This window comes from Somniosus microcephalus, chromosome 1 (assembly GCF_052327205.1).
Source record: "Somniosus microcephalus isolate GS21.2 chromosome 1, FLI_Smic_1.0, whole genome shotgun sequence".
NCBI classification, from domain to species: domain Eukaryota; kingdom Metazoa; phylum Chordata; class Chondrichthyes; order Squaliformes; family Somniosidae; genus Somniosus; species Somniosus microcephalus.
Genome location: NC_140987.1, coordinates 264,640,891 through 264,662,408, shown reverse-complemented (window position 1 = coordinate 264,662,408; position 21,518 = coordinate 264,640,891). Strand labels below are relative to the sequence as shown.

General features: G+C 44.7%; 1 protein-coding gene across 7 annotated transcripts in view; it reads right to left on the bottom strand.

Annotated features, from left to right (window-relative positions):
- plppr1 (phospholipid phosphatase related 1) overlaps nt 1-21,518 on the bottom strand; it is a 234,237-nt gene that overhangs the window by 21,710 nt on the left and 191,009 nt on the right. For all 7 annotated transcript variants that reach the window (XR_015079037.1, XM_085993317.1, XM_085993278.1 and 4 more), the window contains one exon: nt 1,476-1,652. Coding sequence is in view for 6 of the 7 variants with exons in the window: in XM_085993317.1 (XP_085849443.1) it covers nt 1,476-1,652 (177 nt within the window). In the remaining variant the exon portion in view is untranslated. The remainder of the gene's footprint in view (nt 1-1,475; nt 1,653-21,518) is intronic.

Sequence of the window (21,518 nt, the reverse complement as noted above, 5' to 3'; positions counted from 1 at the left end):
ATGGTGACGGTATTTATCATTTTTTTTATTTATGTGATGTTTTAGAGTTGTTTTTCTTCGCAGCAAACCAATGTTGCAGCGGGGATCTGAAGCAGGCGTTACGCCCCTTATTTAATAATGTCTGCTTTAGGAGTGGGTAAAAGACACCTCTTGTTTTCCCTTACCCAATATGGCGGGCAGCGCACTTCAGGTCGCGAGTGTTCGCGTGCTTCCTGTCCGCCATTTTTGAGACTTAGGAGGCCGTGTAGCGCCTGAAAAATGTTTGCTACGTAGCCCAATTCAACCACCATGATCTCCTGCAGTGTTACCTTAAGAGCCTGGATTCCTGGGTTGTCTTCTCATCTTCATCAACAATTAAATCATAAAAAGGGAATTTCCATGGAGAAAAAACATTTGGCAGACCTTCCCCTACATTTTAGGGAAATTTATCAAACAAGAAACAGTCTCAAGAGAGGCTTCTAAATAAAGCTAGGAATAATGTTTATGATTTTCTTACTAATAGAGAACAGAGGAAATTTTCCTCTAAACTTTGGGATCACCCACAATAATACTGGTCCAAAAGGAATTTGCTCCACAGGGTGAGATGGGACAGCCCCGCAATTTCCTATCATGAGTTTTCTGCTGGCCAGGGCATCTATGGATTGGACTGTGCATTACTACACATCTCGCCTTGTGGCACTAAATTCCCTTTGGAGCAGCACGGTTGCTTGTGATCCCAGAGTTCTGGAACTTCATCTGCCCTCTCCTGGTTTCAGAGGAATGCTGAAAGGCAGAGCTGCAAGATGAAATAAAGGAGGGCGACTACATGGGAGAAATTGTCAACAGTAAAGAATGGTTTCCATTTTCACCTGAAGTGAAAGGTGAGGGTGGTCAGGTGGCATTGTGTTGGTTCTGGAGTTTAAGCTATGTAAAAGTAGGAATAGGATGGGATTTTAGGTGGTTCTTCTTTTCCCAGAGAGACGTGAGTCTCTGGAATGTGTTGCCGTCTGGTGTGGTGGGTGCTGACTCTCTTCAGGAGGGAGCTGGACCGGTTCCTGACTGGGGCAGAGACCGCATCCTATAGGAGGTTGCCTTGCACTTGATCATTCTCCAGTGATCCCTGCTGGAAAGTGCATTTGTGGACATTGGGGAAGAATTGGCCATGATGCCCTCCCCAGTCAAATAGCCTACATGTCGACCAGATTGACACACGAGGAATAATCACTTGGTGAAGGCCTAGCCTCAGTCACCAGCTTCAGCAGAGGAGGGGAGAATGTTCAAGGCGGGAAGAAAAGAAACATTGAATCTGGTGTGAAACACCTTGGGCCGATTTTCTACATTAACACAAGTTGCTGTTGAAGGGGAATACTGTGTTTAATGAACATGTGTCCCTTAACATAAATTCTAACTTTTCTTAGACCCAGTCACCCTGCAAGGGCATCTTTAATTTGACACATCTATATAGCTTCAGTGTTAGAATGCTAAGATGGACTTACCAAAAACAAAGCTACTGTGCTGCCCAGTACAAAGCCCGCAATCACGTCGGAGCAGTGATTGCGATATTCAGACACCCGGTTCAGTCCCGTTAAAAAAGCAGCACACAGAGCCCCCAAGCACAACACGGGTTTGGCTAATCTGCTGCTTTTGGTCTTTATCGTGCTTGTGATGTACATCTGAAACAGAACAAGATCACACAGAGATCAATGGCACGGGTACACTTCTTTACGATAAAAAAACCACAGGTTGGTGTGCAAGCAGGGCCAAGGAACCTAATGAATACTGATGATTCCACATTGAATCGTGCGATGCTTCCGACATCACTACACTTCAAAAGTACTTCACTGGCTGTAAAGCGCTTTGAGACGTCCTGAGGTCATAAAAGGTGCGATAGAAATGCAAGCACTTTCTTCATGGTAAAAGTTACCAGGACATAAAAAACACGAACTAAAATATTCAAAAGTAAAACACGAGTTCCCCACTATGTTACTCCATTCAGTTTGTTTTTTGCTTTTTATAGAGCAGCGGGAGGCGATATTGCAATGTGCTGATTGAGATGTGTGAGAGGGCTCCGAATAATTGACTACCTGAAGTTCCAAAAGCACCAAAACGTTCAAAGGCTGCAATACATTTTCATTCAGTTTTTGGCCACACTAAGTGGAAGTGCCTGTTTTAAACCCAAACCGTTTAAAGTGCACATTCACGGGGGTGAAATACGACATGAGAGTAGATGCAAAGCGAGTGGTGTCACATCTGCCGCCAGTTATACGTATTCAACAACAACTCGTATTCAATGTTTTGGGTGCTGGCCCCTTTAAGGGGCTGCGCGGCCCATTCAAATTACTGCGCGTGCTCGGTTTTTCCTATCAGAACGCTGTTAAGCCAGCTGTGCGGGACGTGCAGATCGCTGCGTGGCCGTGCAGCTTAAAGGGAACATTGCTTGCATTTATATATCGCGTTTAACATAGTAAAACTTCCCAAGGTGCTTCACAGGAGCAATTATCAAACAGAACTTGATACCGAGCCACATAAGGAGATAGTAGGACAGGTGACCAAAAGCTTGGTTAAAGAAGTAGGTTTTAAGGAACGTCTTATAGGAGGAGAGGGAGGTAGAGAGATGGAGAGGTTTAGGGAGGGAAGGCACGGCCGCCAATGGTGGAGCGGTGAAAATCGGGGATGCGTAAGAGGCCAGAATTGGAGGAGAGCAGATACCTCAAAGGGTCGTAATCCTGGAGGAGATTACAGAGATAGGGAGGGGTGAGGCCATGGAAGGATTTAAAAATAAGGATGAGAATTTTAAAATTGAGGCATTGCTTAACTGGGAGCCAATGTAGGTCAGCGAGCACAGGAATGATGGGTGAAGGGGACTTGGTGCGAGTTAGGACACGGGTAGCAGAGTTTTGGATGAGCTCAAGTTTACATCTTTCAGCGAACCATCATGACACAATAAAAATGAAGCTCAGTAGAAAGAGAAAGATAAAAGCAGGTAAAAAGTGGAGATTTCACATTATCCACATTAACGAAGATGAATTGTTCAAGTACTGTACATCATCCTCAGAGCACTGCACTGAAGCATGTTTTAGGGAAACAATACATAATTCGATCACTAGAAGGCATTAAGCACATACATCAATTTAGTCCTTTGTAACAGGGCTACTTGAAAACATTAATATCAATAGAAAGATAAACCACTCGAGATCTGTTTAATGTCATGTTTGGAGGCCTCTGAACATATCGGGACTCAATTAAGTCATTTTATGGAGAAAAAATATTCCTTCTGGCGAGTGGGTCAATAACTAGAGGTCATAGATTCAAAATCATTGGAAAAAGATCTAGAGGGGAGATGAGGAGAATTTTTTCACTGAGTTGTCGGGATCGGGAACGCTCGACCTGAAAAGGTGGTGGAAGCTGATTCCATCAATAATTTTAAAAGGGAGTTGTCCGGTACTCGAGGATGAGGAACTTACAGGGTTACGGACAAAAAGCGGGAGTGTGGGACTAAACACAACTGCTCTTTCAAAGAGCCGGCACAGGCACGACGGGCTGAATGACCTCCTTCTGTGCTGTAACCTTCTATGATTCTAATGGCAATGCATCCAGCCCGAGCTTTATGCTTGGAAAAGTTATAGACAGGAGATTACTTTAATCCAAAACCACAAAAAGATAATATTTCCTCAGTTAAAACCATAACTTTACAAGAATTTTGATGGACTAGAACCTCTGTTTATGTTTTTCATTTTGTGACACCATTTATCTGATCTGATCCACGAGAGCACAGGAGAGTGGAATTTAAAAAGTTGTGTTCATACTACTGCACACTTGGCTGGGAGCTATAAAAGCCTGTCCCATATCAACGTGCATTTTGCTAACCAGTGACCACAAGGCAGGTTATACAATCCAGCCCAGCAGTCTTGAATATTCCGTTGAGCTGCAATTATTGAAGGGAAACATTGCATAAAACCTCACACGAATGCTGCAAAAGTCAAACAGCAATTTATTTTAACCAAACAAAAACACATTTTAGTAAACGTCAAACACGGACTTAATCGTGTTCCAGCATCTTCAAATAAATCATATTCAGTGTAACATTTAAACGGCATCCTTTGTACTGAATTTTTCATGAGGACTTTGCAAATTATGACACAATGGTACCAATTTTAAAAAGCATATAATCAAGGGTTATGGTCACTGCAGTTTTACTGCACTGTATCTCTGTAACCTCCTCCAGCCCTATAAGCCTTCGAGATCTTTGCGCTCTTCTAATTCTGGCCTCTTGCGCATCTCCGATTTTAATCGCTCCACCATTGGCGGCCATGCCTTCAGCTGCCTAGACACTAAGCTCTAGAAATCCCTCCCGAAACCTCTCCGCCTCTCTACCTCTCTCTCCTCCTTTAAGACGCGCCTTAAAACCTACCTCTATGACCCTCATCTATCCTGCTATCTCCTTCTGTGGCCCAATGTCAAAAATGTTTTTATTGGTATTGCTCTTGTTAAGCACCTTGGGAGTTCTTGCGACTTTAATGTACAATATAAATGTAAGTTTGTATAATATAGTGGTGTTTGTATAATAGACAGTGGTGTTCCCCAGGGGTCGGTTCTAGGACCACTGCTTTTCTTGATATATATTAATGACTTGGACTTGGGTGTTCAGGGCACAATTTCAAAATTTGCAGATGACACAAAACTTGGAAGTATAGTGAACAATGAGGAGGATAGTGATAGATTTCAAGAAGACATAGACAGGCTGGTTGAATGGGCAAACACGCGGCAGATGAAGTGTAACGCAGAAAAGTGTAAAATGATACATTTTGGTAGAAAGAATGAGCAGAGGAAATATAAACTAAAGAGTACAATCCTAAAGTGGGTGCATGAACAGAGAGACCTGGGGATATATGTGCACAAATCGTTGAAGGTGGCAGGGCAGGTTGAGAAAGCAGTTAAAAAAGTTTATGGGATCCTGTGCTTCATGAATAGAGGTATAGGGCTGGATTTTCATTGAGGAGGCGGGTAGGAGGCGGGACTACAACTTTCGGGGTTGTAGTCCCGCCTCCATCGAGTTGTAGCCAACCCACGCGATTTTGACTTGATTAACCTTGTTGAGCCCGCCCAGCGGGCTCAGCAGGCCAATGAAGGGCCACCCAGCAACAGGTGACATCACAGATTGATATTTCATCTGTCAAGACATTTTGACAGATGAAATATCAGTGTTTGACAGCTGTTTGAAGCTGTCAAACACTGACAATCTGTACTCTAAGTTAATTCCTTCCTCTCAGGATGATTTAGAGATCGCCCCAGAACAGAAAACTGAATGCTGCAATTTTTGACAGATCGCGGCCATTCTGCTTTCTGTACCGGTGAGATGAGGGACTCCCGAGACCTGAAGGAAGGAAGGCTGTAAAGGTAAGTAAAACTTCTTTAAACACACCAAACACACCTACCTCTGCACTCATGCACCCATCACTCACCTGAACACCGGACATCTCGACCCCTCCAAGCCCTTCAGCCCGACGGCCCGCCTCGCTAACTTGGCGTGGTTTAGAGCTGTCGGGAATCCCACACTTCAAGAATGAAAATAGGGATTAGGCTAAAAACTGCCTGTTAACTATCTGTTAACAGGCAGTTAATTGGCACTAATCCCCTTCCCGCCTCGGGGAGGCGGGTCCCAGCGCGGGTCGGGTACCCACCTCCTTTGAAACTGGCATGGAGGCGGGTTGGGGGCGGGGTGGATTCGTGCCCCCTGATTTCGGGATTTTAACCCTCCACATGCCTCCAATCCCGCCTCCACGGCCCAATGAAAATCCTGCCCATAGAGTAAAAAGCAAGGAAGTTATGATGAACCTTTATAAAACACTGGTTCGGCCTCAGCTGGAGTACAGTGTCCAATTCTGGGCACCACACTTTAGGAAGGATGTGAAGGCCTTAGAGAGGGTGCAGAAAAGATTTACGAGAATGATTCCAGGGATGAGGAACTTCAGTTACGTGGATAGACTAGAGAAGCTGGAGTTGTTCTCCTTAGAGCAGAGAAGATTGAGAGGCGATTTGATAGAGGTGTTCAAATTTGATAGAGGTGTTCAAAATCATGAGGGGTCTGGAAAGAGTAGATAGAGAGAAACTGTTCCCATTGGTAGAACTGTCAAGAACCAGAGGGCAGAGATTTAAGCTGATTGACAAAAGAACCAAAGGCGACATGAGGAAAAACTTTTTTACGCAGCGAGTGGTTAAGATCTTGAATGCACTGCCTGAAAGGGTGGTGGAGGTAGATTCAATCATGGCTTTCAAAAGAGAATTGGATAAGTACCTGAAAGAAAAACATTTGCAGGGCTACGGGGAAAGCTGAGGTGCTCTAGCAAGGAGTTGGCACGGGCTTGACGGGCCGAATGGCCTTCTTCCGTGCTGTAACCATTCTATGATGCTATAAGTTGTTGTTTTTATAATCCCTTCTATGGGCACTAGCTGAATGCCACCAGCATAACATTAACCTCTGCTTAAGACGATACTGTTGCTCTATATTCCTCAATCTATGAGTTCTCTGGTGAATTACATCCTCTGAATGATGAATTCATCAAACTAAACACAGTTTAGCAAAGACTTCTCAGTATTATTTTAACAGGCTGGAGGAGCACCAGACCTCTGGGAGGCCTTGGGAGGCCGGGGTGTAGGGGGGCGGCGGAGGTGAGGGGAGGAGGGAGGGGAGGAGGCAACAAGTAATTAAAAGTGTAAATAATTTCCTTTTGATGATATACTCATTGTTTGAACTCCAATCTCCTAGAAAACCTGTTATTAATGTTTTCATTTTTCTTTCATTCTGATTCCCCTTTCCCACTTGCGCCCAATGGAAATCTACCCACAAGTCCATTCTAGCGCCCTACTGTGATGTCATTGTGATCAGTTGTGATGAAAAGTCATCGACCTGAAACGTTGCATAGAATTACATAGAATTAATAGCACAGAAACAGGCCACTTGGCCCACATGGTCTATACTGGTGTTTATGCTCCACATGAACCTCCTCCCAACCCATTTTATCTAAAATCCTATTTTCAGTATCTTCTATTCCATTCTCCCTCATATCTAGCTTCCCCTTAAATGCATCTCTGCTATTCACTCAACCACTCCCTGTGGTAGCGAGTTCCACATTCTACTCACTCTTTGTGTAAAGAAGTTTCTCCTGAATTCCCTATTGGATTTATTAGTGACTATCTTATATTTATGGCGCCTAGTTTTGGACTCCCCACAAGTCTATTCTATCAAACACTTTCATAATATGAAAGACCTCTATCATGTTAACTCTGTTTTGTTTCTCTCTCTCCACAGATGCTGGCTGCCCTGCTGAGTGTTTTCCAGCATTTTCTGCTTTTATTTCAAACGTCCACTCTCGTATACTTCCGTTACATTTTTTAAAGTATCTTCCGGACTTTGAACCAAACACACACAAATAAAAAGTGGGACTTACAATTCGCATAACTTCACTCATAGGACGCGATCTTGCCAACCCTGGGGAGGCGGGTTTGGAGGCGGGACTGCCGGAAAAATGGCAGAATCTGGGGGCGGGTGCCCGTCCCGCCCCAACCCACCTCCGTGCCATCTTCCCGGGAGGCGGGTAGCCAACCCGCACCGGGTCCCGTCTCCTTGGAGGCAGGAAGGGGATTACAGCCACTTAACTGCCTGTTAATAGGTAGTTAACAGGCAGATAAGTGTATTATCCCCATTTTACCCACACAAGTGCAGGCTTCCCGAAGGCTGCAAACCCCACCATGGTCAGCGAGGCGAGCAGTGGATCTGAGGGGGTCGGAGGGGTGCAAAAGTGCGCTGTGGAGGTAAGTGATGGGTACAAGTGTGGAGAGGTAAGTATGTGAGGTGAGTGGAAAGTGATAGAAAATGTTTACTTACCTTTGTTTCTTCCTGCAGGCTTCAAATGTTGGGGATGCGGAGAGTCTCGCATCTCACCGGCAGAGATGACAGAATGGCTGCTGCATTCTCCAATGCAACAACCATCTAATTTCTGCTCACAAAAGAGGTTTGATGAGTCTTGAATACAAGAACTCATCAAACAACAGAGAATGTCAGCTTCGAAAATTTTTGACAGATGAAATGTCATACGCTGACGCTCTCTGTAACCGGCTTTCCCTTAATTGGCCGGCTAAGCTCGCTGGGCGGGCTTAACAAGGTCAATCAAGGGAAAGTAGCGTGTGTTGGCCAGAAGTTGATGGAGGCGGGACTGAAACCCGACAAGTGGGAGTCCTGTCTCCAAAAGCTCCCCATTGGCAAAATCCAGCCCATGGTGTCACCTCAGTGTTATTTCATGTGCTCTGCCGTTCAGTCTATGTTACTGATATGGTGATGCGGACAGACAGATGGGGGCAAATTTAGCAGCAAGTCTCTCAGACTTTGTTAATTGCCTGTTGCATTACACTAGAGCTTCAGCTGTGCCTTACACCCGCAATTTCCCAAGTGAGACATAACCATTGCAGGCAAGCGCCAAGGAGCGTGATCCACCTGTGCAGCTTAGGGGACGACCACCATGGTATTTTGATCAGACTAACGCAGACAACAGACGCCCCAGTTTCCAATTGCCGCACTAAAATGCTTGCTGCGTGCTGGCACCAGCAAGAGGCCTTTCACGTTCACACATATCTAACCTCGCCCATAACGTCCTGCAGCCATCCCGTTTCGGACTGGCCAATTGATGTGCCAAAAGAAAGTCAAGCTGAGCCCCGGAAAGAAAGAACTGTCCAGTGGGCAATTCCAGGTGCTGTGCTGGGTGTGCTCTAGAGCTGCAATGGGTGAGGTCTGGTACAAACTGGCAGACCACTGCCCTACTTGCAGATGGGTTGGCAGAGACAAAGAGGGAAAGGAGAAAAATGATAAAAATCAACAAGATAATCAAATCACCAGATAAGAAACAAATGCAAAATAAGATGTAAGATCAACCTAAAGTATACATCAATTTCTGAAAAATTGTTATCTTGCTCTTCTTAGTGCCGTGCATTAATTGCACGTTCATTGATTATACAGTCCCCACCGGTTATAGCGGGCGCGTTCATGCAAACACGATTTTCCCGCTACACGCGATGCCTGGTATAATGGCGTAGCGCTATGGTGATACTCATCAATACAATAGTCAGGACTGAAGAAACCAAACAAGGCTGCATGCAGTGCAGCTAGTTTCATTTAAACGGTAAAACTGTAACCCCAGCACCACTTATTGTGGATTACAAGGGTTTAAATACACAAAACGGAACTTTAAAAGGAGCTGTTATTTACTTAGGATTGTCCTTGCTTCACCTTAACAAGGTGCGAACTGGTGCGGAAACACAGCTGTTTCTGCATGAAGTAAATGAAGCTGTAGCTTTCTGTTAATTTTAAAATTGATGTTAAAGCAAATGGTTCATGGTTTTTGCTTTAATGGCCAATTAAACATGGACATTTTAAGTGACAGTGACTGTACTAGAAAAACTACTTCCTCGTGTTTGCAAACCGCTCCAATCAGATTATTTCTGTTTTGTTTTATAGTGTTAAAGGCATGTCATCATTCTGGAGGCATTACAGTCATTGCTGGTCCAGAGGTGACGGTTACTGGGGTAGGTAGTGGAAAGTTTGAGCGTGATAATAAATATAAATACCTGAGCAAAATGAAGTTATATCATTAGCCTCAATAATCTGCATTGTTTTCAAATACCCTATGGTCCATTTAAAATGTTATCCAGATCTCCAGCACTTTGTTTGAAAATTATTTTTATATTACAAACCATGGTAACAATTCTATCACTTTGCTTCTAAATTACAGATAAATCCTGGTTATTTCTCCTGGTAAATAACATGATCAGATCTAAATGTACACTCTCGGGAGCCGCAAGCCTACATTTCGTTGTACTGCACTTGTGCACTAACAATGACAATAAAGTTGATTTTGATTATGATTATGACCTTGGTAGACATTATGGACAATCAAACTCTCCCAGTTTAAAACCATCTCGGATTACTTCCAAAAGGTGTTCGATAAAGTGCCACATAATAGGCTTGTCAGAAAAGTTGAAGCCCATGGAATGAAAGGAACAGTGGCAGCATGGATACGAAATTGGCTAAGTGACAGGAAACAGAGAGTAGTGGTGAACGGTTGTTTTTCGGACTGGAGAAAGGTATACAGTGGCGCTCCCCAGGGGTCGGTTCTAGGACCACTGCTTTTCTTGATATATATTAATGACTTGGATGTGGGTGTATGGGGCACAATTTCAAAATTTGCAGATGACACAAAACTTGAAAGTATAGTGAACAGTGAGGAGGATAGTGACAGACTTCAGGAGGACATAGACAGGCTGGTGAAATGGGCAAACATGTGGCAGATGATAACTAACGCAGAAAAGTGCAAATTAATACATTTTGGTAGGAAGAATGAGGAGCAGCAATATAAACTAAGGGGTACAATCCTAAAGGGGGTGCAGGAACAGAGAGACCTGAGGGTATATGTACACAAATTGTTGAAGGTGGCAGTGCAGTTTGAGAAAGCAGTTAAAAAAGCATACGGGATCCTGGACTTCATAAATAGAAGCATAGAATACAAAAGTAAGGAAGTTATGATGAACCTTTATAAAACACTGGTTCGACCTCAACTGGAGTATTGTATCCAATTCTGGGCACCGCACTTTAGGAAGGATGTGAAGGCCTTAGAGAGGGTGCAGAAAAGAATACAAGAATGGTTCCAGGGATGAGGGACTTCAGTTACGCGGATAGACTGGAGAAGCTGGGGTTGTTCTCCTTGGAGCAGAGAATGTTGAGAGGAGATTTAATAGAGGTATTCAAAATCATGAGGGATCTAGACAGAGCAGATAGAGAGAAACTGTTCCCATTGGTGGAAGGGTCGAGAATCAGGGGACACAGATTTAAGGTGATTGGCAGAAGAGTCAAAGGTGACATGAGGAAAAGCTTTTTTACGCAGCGAGTGGTTATGATCTGGAATGCACTGCAGATTCAATCGTGGCTTTCAAAAGGAAATTGGATAAGTACCTGAAGGAAAACAATTTGATGGCTATGGGGAAACGGCAGGGGAGTGCGACTTGCTGAACTGCTCTTGCAGAGAGCCGGCATGGGCTCAATGGGCCGAATGGCCTCCTTCTGTGGTGTAATCATTTTACCATTCTATGATTATACATTCAAGGGCCAGAAAGAATGCTGCTCTGAGGAGCCACTCAGTAATACATCTCCAGCTGATATGGCCAGTATCCATTGAAAGAAAAATGAAGCTCCAATATGGTACTGTATGAACACCAGGGTGCTCAAGAGCCAGTGTTGCCTGATTGGTTACACCCATTAGGATGTCACCAACCATTTTTGCAAACCCTGCCACGTGACTAGGGCTGGGTCATCAGAGAAGTCGATATCATAGAATCATACAGCACCAGAAAGCGGCCATTCGGCCCATCATCCCTGTGCCAACTCTTCAAAAGAGCTATTCTAATTAGTCCCACTCCCCCTGCTCTTTCCCCATCGCCCTGCAAAAAAAATTCCTTTTCAAGTATTTATCCAATTCCCTTTTGAAAGTTACGACTGAATCTGCTTCCGCCGCCCTTTCAGGCAGCGCATTCCAGAACACTGTGTAAAAAAAATTCTCTTCATCTCCTCTCTGGTTCTTTTGCCAATGATCTTAAACCTGTGTCCTCTGGTTGCTGGCCCTCCTGCCAGTGGAAACAGTCTCTCCCTAGCTACTCGATCAAAACCCCTCATAATTTTGAACACCTCTATTAAATCACCCCTTAAACTTCTCCGCTCTAAGGAGAACAATCCCAGCTTCTCTAGTCTCTCTACGTAACTGAAGTCCCTCATCCTTGGTACCATTCTGGTACATCTCCTCTGCATCCTCTCCAAAAGCCATAACATCTTTATCTGCATCTAGGATTCTTTTTCTCTTCTATTTTTGACTGCCACTGTTTAATTCCCATTGCCTTTGCAAAAGCTGCCAATGGCCTTAGATGCTTTTGAAGCTCTTTAAAGGCTTTTGTTGAATTTTTGTCCCCTTATTGTGACATTCCCCTTTAAATGGTGCTGAGCCTTTCAGTGTCACATACATGTCATTTTCCTTTCCTACCACTAATGTGCTCCCTAGACTCATCCGGGTCTGCACATGACTAGTTTGTTTTCAAAAGGAGTTTACAGGCAGTGTTTGTAAGACTTTACCTTGGAATCTTCCTTGCCTGATTATACAGACTAAGAAACCAATTTTTTCCATTTACTCTGGGGAAACTCATCAGCATTTTGTGTTGACAGTAAGAAATTTTGAGTCTGCTCCTAGAAGTTTACTTTTTTCCTCTATATCCTTCAGTTGACAGCTTTGAATCCTGAATCTCCATCTTCCTGACAGCAACGTCAGTGGAAAATAATCTAGTCTTTCTCTCAGCGACTAGTTCGGTTGCTAGGTGATTCTTTCTCGACATCAACAATGGCCTATGCAGTAACGCAGAAATCCAAAATTACATGGATTGTACAGCACAGAAACTGGCCATTCGGCCCAACTGGTCCATGCTGGTGTTTATGCTCCACACGAGCCTCCTCCCACCCCTCTTCATCTCACCCTATCAGCATATTCTTCTATTCCTTTCTCCCTCGTGTGTTTATCTAGCTTCCCCTTAAATGCATCTATGCTATTCACCTCAACCACTCCCTGTGGTAGCAAGTAGCACATTCTAACCACTCTCTGGGTGAAGAAGTTTCTCCTGAATTCCCTATTGGATTTATTAGTGACTATCTTATATTTATGGCCCCTAGTTTTGGGCTCCCGCACAAGTGAAAGCATCTTCTCTATGTATAGTGATCTGGGTTGTTATGGTTGAGGTTGTCCACCGGGTGGTGCTGTAGCCAATGCTGCTGCTAAGGTCAGGGGATTGCTTCCTGTTAAAGGTCAGCAAAGGTGGAATGCCAGGATGCAGGCCTGATGTATGTGTTTCCCAGTTGTTAATAAAGTACTCGTGTTAATTCTAAGATATCGCCTCTTTGTTCCACTTCATGGATTTATCACATTTGGCGATGAGCTAACTAAAGGACCCTGGATAAAGAAGAAAAGTCTGCTGGGACGTTTAAACAACAAAATTACGAGCTACGGTTAGCTACCAGTTGGAAGAGAGCATGGCTGCCACGGTAGGAATGGTTTCCGCTTTTGATATTCGAACACAAACCTGGGAGGAATACTGTGAAGTGTTGGGTTATTTCTTCGAAGCAAATGAAATAAATGATGCCGGAAAAAGGAAAGCTATTCTGCTTAGTTCAGTGGGAAGCCAAACCTACAGTTTGATGAGGAATCTGCTCAGTCTTGAAAAGCCTGGAGACAAATCGTTTGTTGAATTAGTGGCCTTGCTAAAAGAACATTTCAACCCTAAGCCAAGTGAGATTGTACAGTGGTTCAAGTTTAATTCAAGGAACAGGGAAGAGGAAGAGAGTGTAATGGACTATGTAGTGGTGTTGTGTAAATTAGCACAAGATTGCAATTATGGGAACAACCTGAAGGAAATGCTGCGAGATAGGCTAGTTTGCGGAATAATGGACGACCGAATGCTGTATTTATTATCCGAGACTGGGCTTACTTATGAAAAAGCATTGGAACTTGCTCAAGCCATAGAGACAGCGAACCGAGATGTAAAAGAAATACAGGGTTCAGACAGGGCTAATGCTACGCAAGTTGCAGGTCAGGTTGTTGTGCACAAGTTGAACATGCGTCAGAAACCACAACATGAGCATGTGAAGGCATGTTATAGATGCAAGGGCGATCAATTGGCGGGTGAATGCCGGTTTCTGGAGGAAAAGTGCTACAAGTGTGGGAAACAAGGACACATAAAACGAGCTTGCAGGGCGAAATCACCTGTGGAGGAATCCAAACCAAAAGGGGGAGGACAGCAAAACCAAGGGAGAGAAGTGAAAAAACATGGAGCACACCACATCAGCGGGGAAGCTGAGGAAGAAGAGGACATGTTCATAATGTATAACATGTTCGAGAACATTCCAAAAGTGGCTCCTATCACATTGCAACTGACAGTAAATGACTCTAAGGTGAACTTTGAAGTGGATACAGGGTGCGGCGTGACCATAATGAACAAGGCAGAGTACTCAAAATTGTGGAACCGTGCAAAAGTTCCAGAGTTAAAGCCTTGCTCCCTGCATCTTAAAACACATACAGGTGAACGAGTAGCGACATTAGGTACAGCTAAGGTAACTGTGCAACACAGGGACACAGTGGAACAGCTACCTGTAGTTATAGTATCGGGTACCGGACCAAACCTGTTAGGTCGGGGCTGGATAAAAGAACTTAAATTAGACTGGGGAGCAGTACATCAAATAGATGTGGGCAAACAGTTGACTTTGCAAGAAGTGTTGAGTGAACATGAGAATGTGTTCAAGGAGGAACTTGGCACATTTAATGGCCCCCCAGCTAAGATTTATGTAGACAAGGAGGCACCGCCAAGGTTTTTTAAACAACAACCTGTGCCTTATGCCATGAAGCCAAAGGTAGAGGCTGAGCTTAAACATCTATTGAGAGAGAACATACTGGAGCCAGTGAAATGTTCGGAATGGGCAGCTCCCATAGTACCTGTTTTAAAACCGGACAATTCGGTAAGACTCTGTGGAGACTATAAATTGACAGTCAATCGGGTGTCCAAACTAGAGCAGTATCCTATTCCCAAAACAGAGGATCTCTTTGCAAACCTGGCTGGAGGAAAGAAATTCACAAAGTTGGATATGAGTCATGCCTACTTGTAGATTACACTGGATGACGAATCAAAGAAGTATGTCACCATAAATACACACAAGGGCTTGTTTACATATAGCCGCTTACCGTTTGGTGTCTCATCTAGTCCAGCTGTCTTCCAGAGGACAATCGAAGGTGTACTGCAAGGGATTCCACATGTTTCCATCTATCTGGATGACATTCTGGTGACGGGAAGAACCGACCAGGAGCATCTCAGCACTCTGAGAGAGGTACTACAGAGATTGGAGAGGGCAGGGTTCCGGCTCAAGAGGAGTAAGTACACTTTCCTGGGGAATGAGGCAATGTTCCTGGGACACAGAGTGGACGCCACTGGGCTCCATCCACTCAAGGAGAAGGTACAAGCACTGCAGGACGCCCCTGCTCCTACAAATGTGGCTGAGTTAAAAGCTTACCTGGGACTGCTGAACTATTATAACAGGTTTTTACCAAACTTGTCAAATGTGTTAGCATCTCTTCACAAACTACTGTGCAAGGAGACACAGTGGCAGTGGGGAGAGGAGCAGGGGGTTTCATTTGAACAGTCCAAGAAACTGATGCTGTCGTCGGATGTGCTGGTTCACTACAATGCAGAGAAAGACATCATTCTCTCTTGTGATGCTTCACCTTACGGGGTGGAGGCAGTTCTTTCACACTGCATGGAAGATGGAACTGAAAGACCAATAGGGTTTATGTCCCGAACTCTAACACCAGCGGAAAAAACTATTCCCAGTTAGACAAAGAGGGGTTAGCAGTAATGTTTGGGTTACAGAGGTTCCACAAGTACATATATGGCAGGAAGTTCACCATATGCACCGATCATAAACCTCTTCTCTCTCTTTTCAATGAAATGAAAGCAGTTCCACAGATGGTGTCACCCCGGATCCAGAGGTGGGCCGTGACGTTGAGGGCATATGAGTATATCATCGTCTACAAGGCGGGCAAGTACCATGGGAACGCAGATGCCTTGAGCCGTCTTCCACTGCCAGGCACACCTATCCGTGCAGCTCCAGAGGACAGAGTGTTGATGTTGGAGGACACTGACATGGCACTTGTGACTGCAGAGCAAGTAAGAACATGGACAGGTAAAGATCCAGTACTGTCTAGAGTTCGAGAATATGTGGTGAGGTGATGGCCGCAGCATCCGGAAGGGGCTGACTTCACACCCTACAGTGTCAGGAAAACAGAGCTGAGTGTGCAGGATGGTTGTGTGTTGTGGGGAGCACGAGTGATTATTCCACAGCCAGCACGACAGTCTATCCTCGAGCAACTACATCAGTGTCATCCTGGGGTCTCGCGTATGAAGGCCTTGGCTAGGAGTTACTTGTTGTGGCCAAAGCTAGATGAGGAGATAGAAAATCTAGTCAAGACATGCAGCACTTGTCAGGAACACCGGAAGACACCAGCAGCGGCTCCTCTCCACCCCTGGGAGTGGCCGGATAAACCATGGAGAAGATTGCACTTAGATTATGCAGGTCCATTCATGGGGAAGATGTTCCTCACAATCATTGATGCACATTCCAAATGGATGGATGCTTATCCTGTAAATTCTGCTTCCGCCACTACTACTATAGACTGCCTGCGTCAGAGTTTCAGTAATCAAGGGCTACCGGAGATCGTGGTGAGTGACAATGCCACTTGTTTTGTGAGTACAGAGACAAAAGAGTTCTTGAGAAAAAATGGCATAGTGCAGGTGACCTTGGCTCCATATCATCCGTCCTCAAATGGACTTGCGGAGAGAGCCGTACAAACATTTAAAGAGATGATGAAAAAAAGTGCAGAAGGGAGTTTAGCAGCCAAAGTGTCATGGGTTCTGTTCAGCTACAGAATAACACCTCAATCCACCACAGGACTCTCTCCTGCTGAGATGTTATTAGGTCATAGACTACGCTCCACTCTTGACCTTGTCCACCCAGACCTAAAAAGGAAAATGGAATACAGACAAAACAAACAAAAAGAGAACCATGACAAAAGAACAAAGAGCCGAAGTTTTGGAGAAGGAGATGCGGTCCTTACCAGGAATTTCAGTTATGGACCAAAGTGGATTCCTGGCTTCATAGACTCAATGACCGGTCCAGTATCATAAAAGGTCATGTTGGGAGATGGTAGGGTAGTACGCAGACATGTAGATCAGATACTTCCCAGACAAGGGGAAATTGAAATGAAGGTTCCAGATGCAATGACTGAGGACAGGGTTGCCCCCAGTTATCCAAGTGCATCTGTGGTGACACCACCAGGGACAGAGACAATTCCACAGGAACCCATTCATCAAGAGGAAACCATCGTTGCAGAGTCAGATACTCTGAGCACTGCTCAGGAGCAGCTGGTGGCTTCACCACAAACAAGCAGGGACTTTACTGTTAGACGTTCACAAAGGACTCGCAAGCCACCAGAGAGATTGATACTGACCTGTTAGATTCGTCAAGTATGGAACATGGTGAATGGCGACTTCGTATGTGACCCTTAGGAATGGTTGTGGGTTAAGAAATCTTATGGGGGGAGGGATATAGTGATCTGGGTTGTTATGGTTGGGGTTGTCCACTGGGTGATGCTGTAGCCAATGCTGCTGCTAAGGTCAGGGGATTGCTTCCTGTTAAAGGTCAGCAAAGGTGGAATGCCAGGATGCAGGCCTGATGTATGTGTTTCCCAGTTGTTAATAAAGTACTCGTGTTAATTCTAAGATATCGCCTCTTTGAGTCCTTGTTCCACTTCATGGATTTATCACACTATGTCTACCCTATCGAACCCCTTCATAATTTTAAAAATCTCTATCAGGTCACCCCTCAGTCTTCTCTTTTCCAGAGAAAAGAGCCCCAGCCTGTTCAGTCTTTCTTGAAAGTTATATTGAATTGTAAGTGATGGGAACAAAATATCAACATAACATGCTAGAAAGAACGAGTCAGTTTTCAACTAGTGTGACAGAGTGTGCAATTAGTTGTTGTATTTTGCTAGCAGTGCACAACAACTGCATGCTCAATCATACTGCTTGGAAACAGGCCAGTATTGTGATCATTTCAGTCGATTTCTTATTCAGAGCAAGTGCAATTTAGCAAGGTAGGTACATTGCTTATATTGGGATTGTTGGTCTCTGAGAATTAGACCTTCTGTCACTTAAACAAAGATAAATGACTTCTAATGCTTGTGATTAAGTGGATAAAATCTATAAGGCACGGCTAAGTGACTGCTCAGGAGTTAGAACGCTCACTCTCAAAGTCCCTGCTTCCCTCTATCACACACACTGTGCACTGGAGCGGGTGGGGGTTAAGTGAGGAATCACTTGGTCTCATTAGAAATGTAATCCATTTGTAATGAAAAGGGAAATCTGTACATAGAATCTAATTTGCTGTATTTCTGGAAAATTATTTATTGCCTTCCTTTTTGATGTTTATGATGATTAAAGGATTTCTATTTTAAAAAGAGAAAATGATAGTTACCAGCAGTTATACGGGAACAGTAGCATAGTGATTATGTTACTGGACTAGTAATCCAGAGGCCTGGACTAATGATCTGGACACATGAGTTCAAATCCCACCACGGCAGCTGGGGAATTTAAATTCAATTAAATAAATCTGGAATAAAAAACTAGTATCAGTAATGGTGACCATGAAACTATTAGATTATCGTAAAAACTCACCTGGTTCACTAATGCCCCTTTAGGGAAGGAAATCTGCCATCCTTACCCGGTCTGGTCTATATGTGACTCCAGACCCACAGCAATATGGTTGTCTCTGAAATGGCCTAGCAAGCCACTCAGTTGTAACAAACCGTTAGGAAAACACTTCACAGGACTGCAATGGTTCAAGAAGGCGGCTCACCATCACCTTCTCAAGGGCAATTAGGAGTGGGTAATAAATGCTGGCCTTGTCAGCGACGCCCACATCCCATGAATGAATTTTAAAATATTAATTACAGCTGCATATCCAGTGTCTTAGATTGTACTCAACCATCTAGTAATTGCCAAATTAGCTAAATCTGATGCAATGTTGTATTAACAAGAGTCTGTAGACAGAGTGCAATGTCTTGTCATATCAAATGTATCCTAGTTCAGTCATGGATACTGGGCCCCATTAGGGACAATATTGGGAGAGGCTGAGATGTAACACATTAAACAAGAGGGTTTAACTGACTGTTTCATGTAACATGGGGTAGATTTTCCCGAACCTGTCGGGAAGAAGGCCGGACTTCCCCTTTCGGGTTTTTGACCGGCCTACTTCGATGTCCGGCCAATCCGCGCGATTTTCCCTTGATTGACCTTGTTGGCCAATTAAGGGCCACCCGGCAACAGGTGACGTCACAGACTGAAATTTCATCTGTCAAGAGTCCTTGACAGATGAAATATCAGCGTTTCACAGCTGTTTGAAGCTGTGAAACACTGAAGACCCGATTTTAGCTTAACCCACCCACCAAAAGTGGGGCGTCTTCGGGTTGGACACACGGTTTAAAACCCCGCCTGATGTTACGCTACCATTGACTGATTTTAGGTTAAAATTGGGGCAATTGTTTCTACAACCTCAAAGCTGTGGAATTTCTGGCCTCCCTTCCTCTTCCTTTCCTTCTGCAATCTTTAATGAAGTTAAAACAAACTCAGAGCCACTGACCCACTACTTTCCGGATTTGCCTAACTTCTCTTTCCACATTGTCCTGCACTACAGACCTTCACCTGGGTTTCTCAATGAAACAAAGCTCGGTGACTAGCAGCTTCTCATTGTGACCCCCCTGAGGTTACAGCCCATAAGCATGAGCATTGACATGAGCAAATCTGTAATTGGACATCATTTGCTTTTGAAAAGTGTACGGCTAAGGCAAAAGTATAACTTAGAGTCATAGGGCTGGATTTTCATTAGGCCGTGGAGTCGGGATTGGAGGCATGTGGGGGTTTAAAATCCCAAAATCGGGGGTCCTGACCCCATCCCTCCCCCAACCCGCCTCCATGCCAGTTTCAAAGGAGGCGGGTACCCGACCCGCACTGGGACCCGCCTCCCCGAAGCGGGAAGGGGATTAGTGCCAACAGGTAGTTAACAGGCAGTTTTTAGCCTAATCCCTATTTTCAGTGTTGAAATGTGGGATTCTCGACGGCTCCAAACCACGCCAAGTTAGTGAGGCGGGCCGTCGGGATGAAGGGCTTGGAGGGGTCGAGATGTCCGGTGTTCAGGTGAGTGATAGGTGCATGAGTGCAGAGGTAAGTGTGTTTGGTCTGTGTAAAGTGTTTAAAGAAGTTCTACTAACCTTTACTTATCTTTACAGCCTTCCTTCCTTCAGGTCTCAGGAGTCCCTCATCTCACCGGCACAGAAAGCAGAATGGCCGCCAGCTGTCAAAATCTGCAGCCTCTGTTTTCTGTTCCAGGGAGATCTCTAAATCATCGTGAGAGAAAGGAATTAACCTGGAGTACAGATTGTCAGTGTTTGACAGCTTCAAACAGCTGTGAAACGCTGATATTTCATCTGTCAAAAGGTCTTGACAGTTGAAATTTCAATCTGTGATGTCACCTGTTGCCGGGTGGCCCTTAATTGGCCTGCTGAGCCCGCAGGGCAGGCTCAACAAGGTCAATCAAGTCAAAATCGCGTGGGTTGGCTAGAACTCAATGGAGGCGGGACTACAACCCCGAAAGTTGTAGTCCCGCCTCCTACCCCCTCCTCAATGAAAATCCAGCCCAGAGAGTCATAACGGCACAGAAGGACACCATTCGGCTCATCGAGTCCATGCCAGCTCTCTGTAGAGCAATCCAGTCAGTCCCATTCCCCCGCTCTATCCCCGTAGCCCTGCAAGTGTATTTCCCTCAACTGCCGATCCAATCTCCCCTTGAAAACATTGAGTGTCTTCGCTTCCACCACTTCCATCGGCACCGAGTTCCAGGTCCTCACTACTCGCTGCATAAAAACGTTTTTCCTCACATCCCCCCTGTATCTCTTGCCCAAAACCTTGAATCTGTATCCCTTAGTCCTTGTACCATCAACTAGTGGGAACAGCCTTTCCCCGTCTAGTCTATCCTAACCCGTCATAATCTTGTACACCTCTATCAAATCACCTCTCAACCTCCTTTGCTCCAATGAAAACAAATCCAGCTTCTCCAACCTGTCCTTGTAGCTAAGGTCCCCCATCCCCAGACACATTCTGGTAAATCTCCTCTGCACCCTCTCAAGGGCCTTCACATCCTTACTAAAGTGTGGTGAGCAGAACTGGACGCAATACTCCAGTTGTGGCCTAACCAGCGCTTTATAAAGGTTCAGCATAACTTCTCTACTTTTGTACTCAATACCTCTATTTATGAAGCCCAAGATCCCATATGCTTTGTTAACCACTCTCTCAATATGTCCTGCCACCTTCAGGGGCCTATGCACATTAACTCCCAGGTCCCTCTGTCCCTGCACACTCTTTAAAACTGTGCCATTAAGTGTATATTGCCTCTCCCTGTTCCTTCTGCCAAAATGCATCACCTCACACTTCCCTATTAAATTCCATCTGCCACTTATCTGCCCATTCTGCTAACCTTTCTATGTCCTGTTGCAGCCGATTGGTATTATCATCACTGTTTGCCATACCCCCAAGTTTGGTGTCATCGGCAAATTTAGAAATTCTACTCTATTCCAATATCCAGGTCATTTATATATATCAAAAAGGCAGTGGCCCCAGCACTGACCCTTGGGGAACACCACTGTCTACCATCCTCCAGTCTGAAAAACAGCCATTTACCACAACTCGCTTTATTCTGTCCTTAAGCCAATTCCTTATCCAAGCTGCCACTGACTCACCTATTCCATGAGCCTCATTTTTGTTAACCAGCCTTCTATGTGGTACTTTGTCAGGCGCCTTCCGAA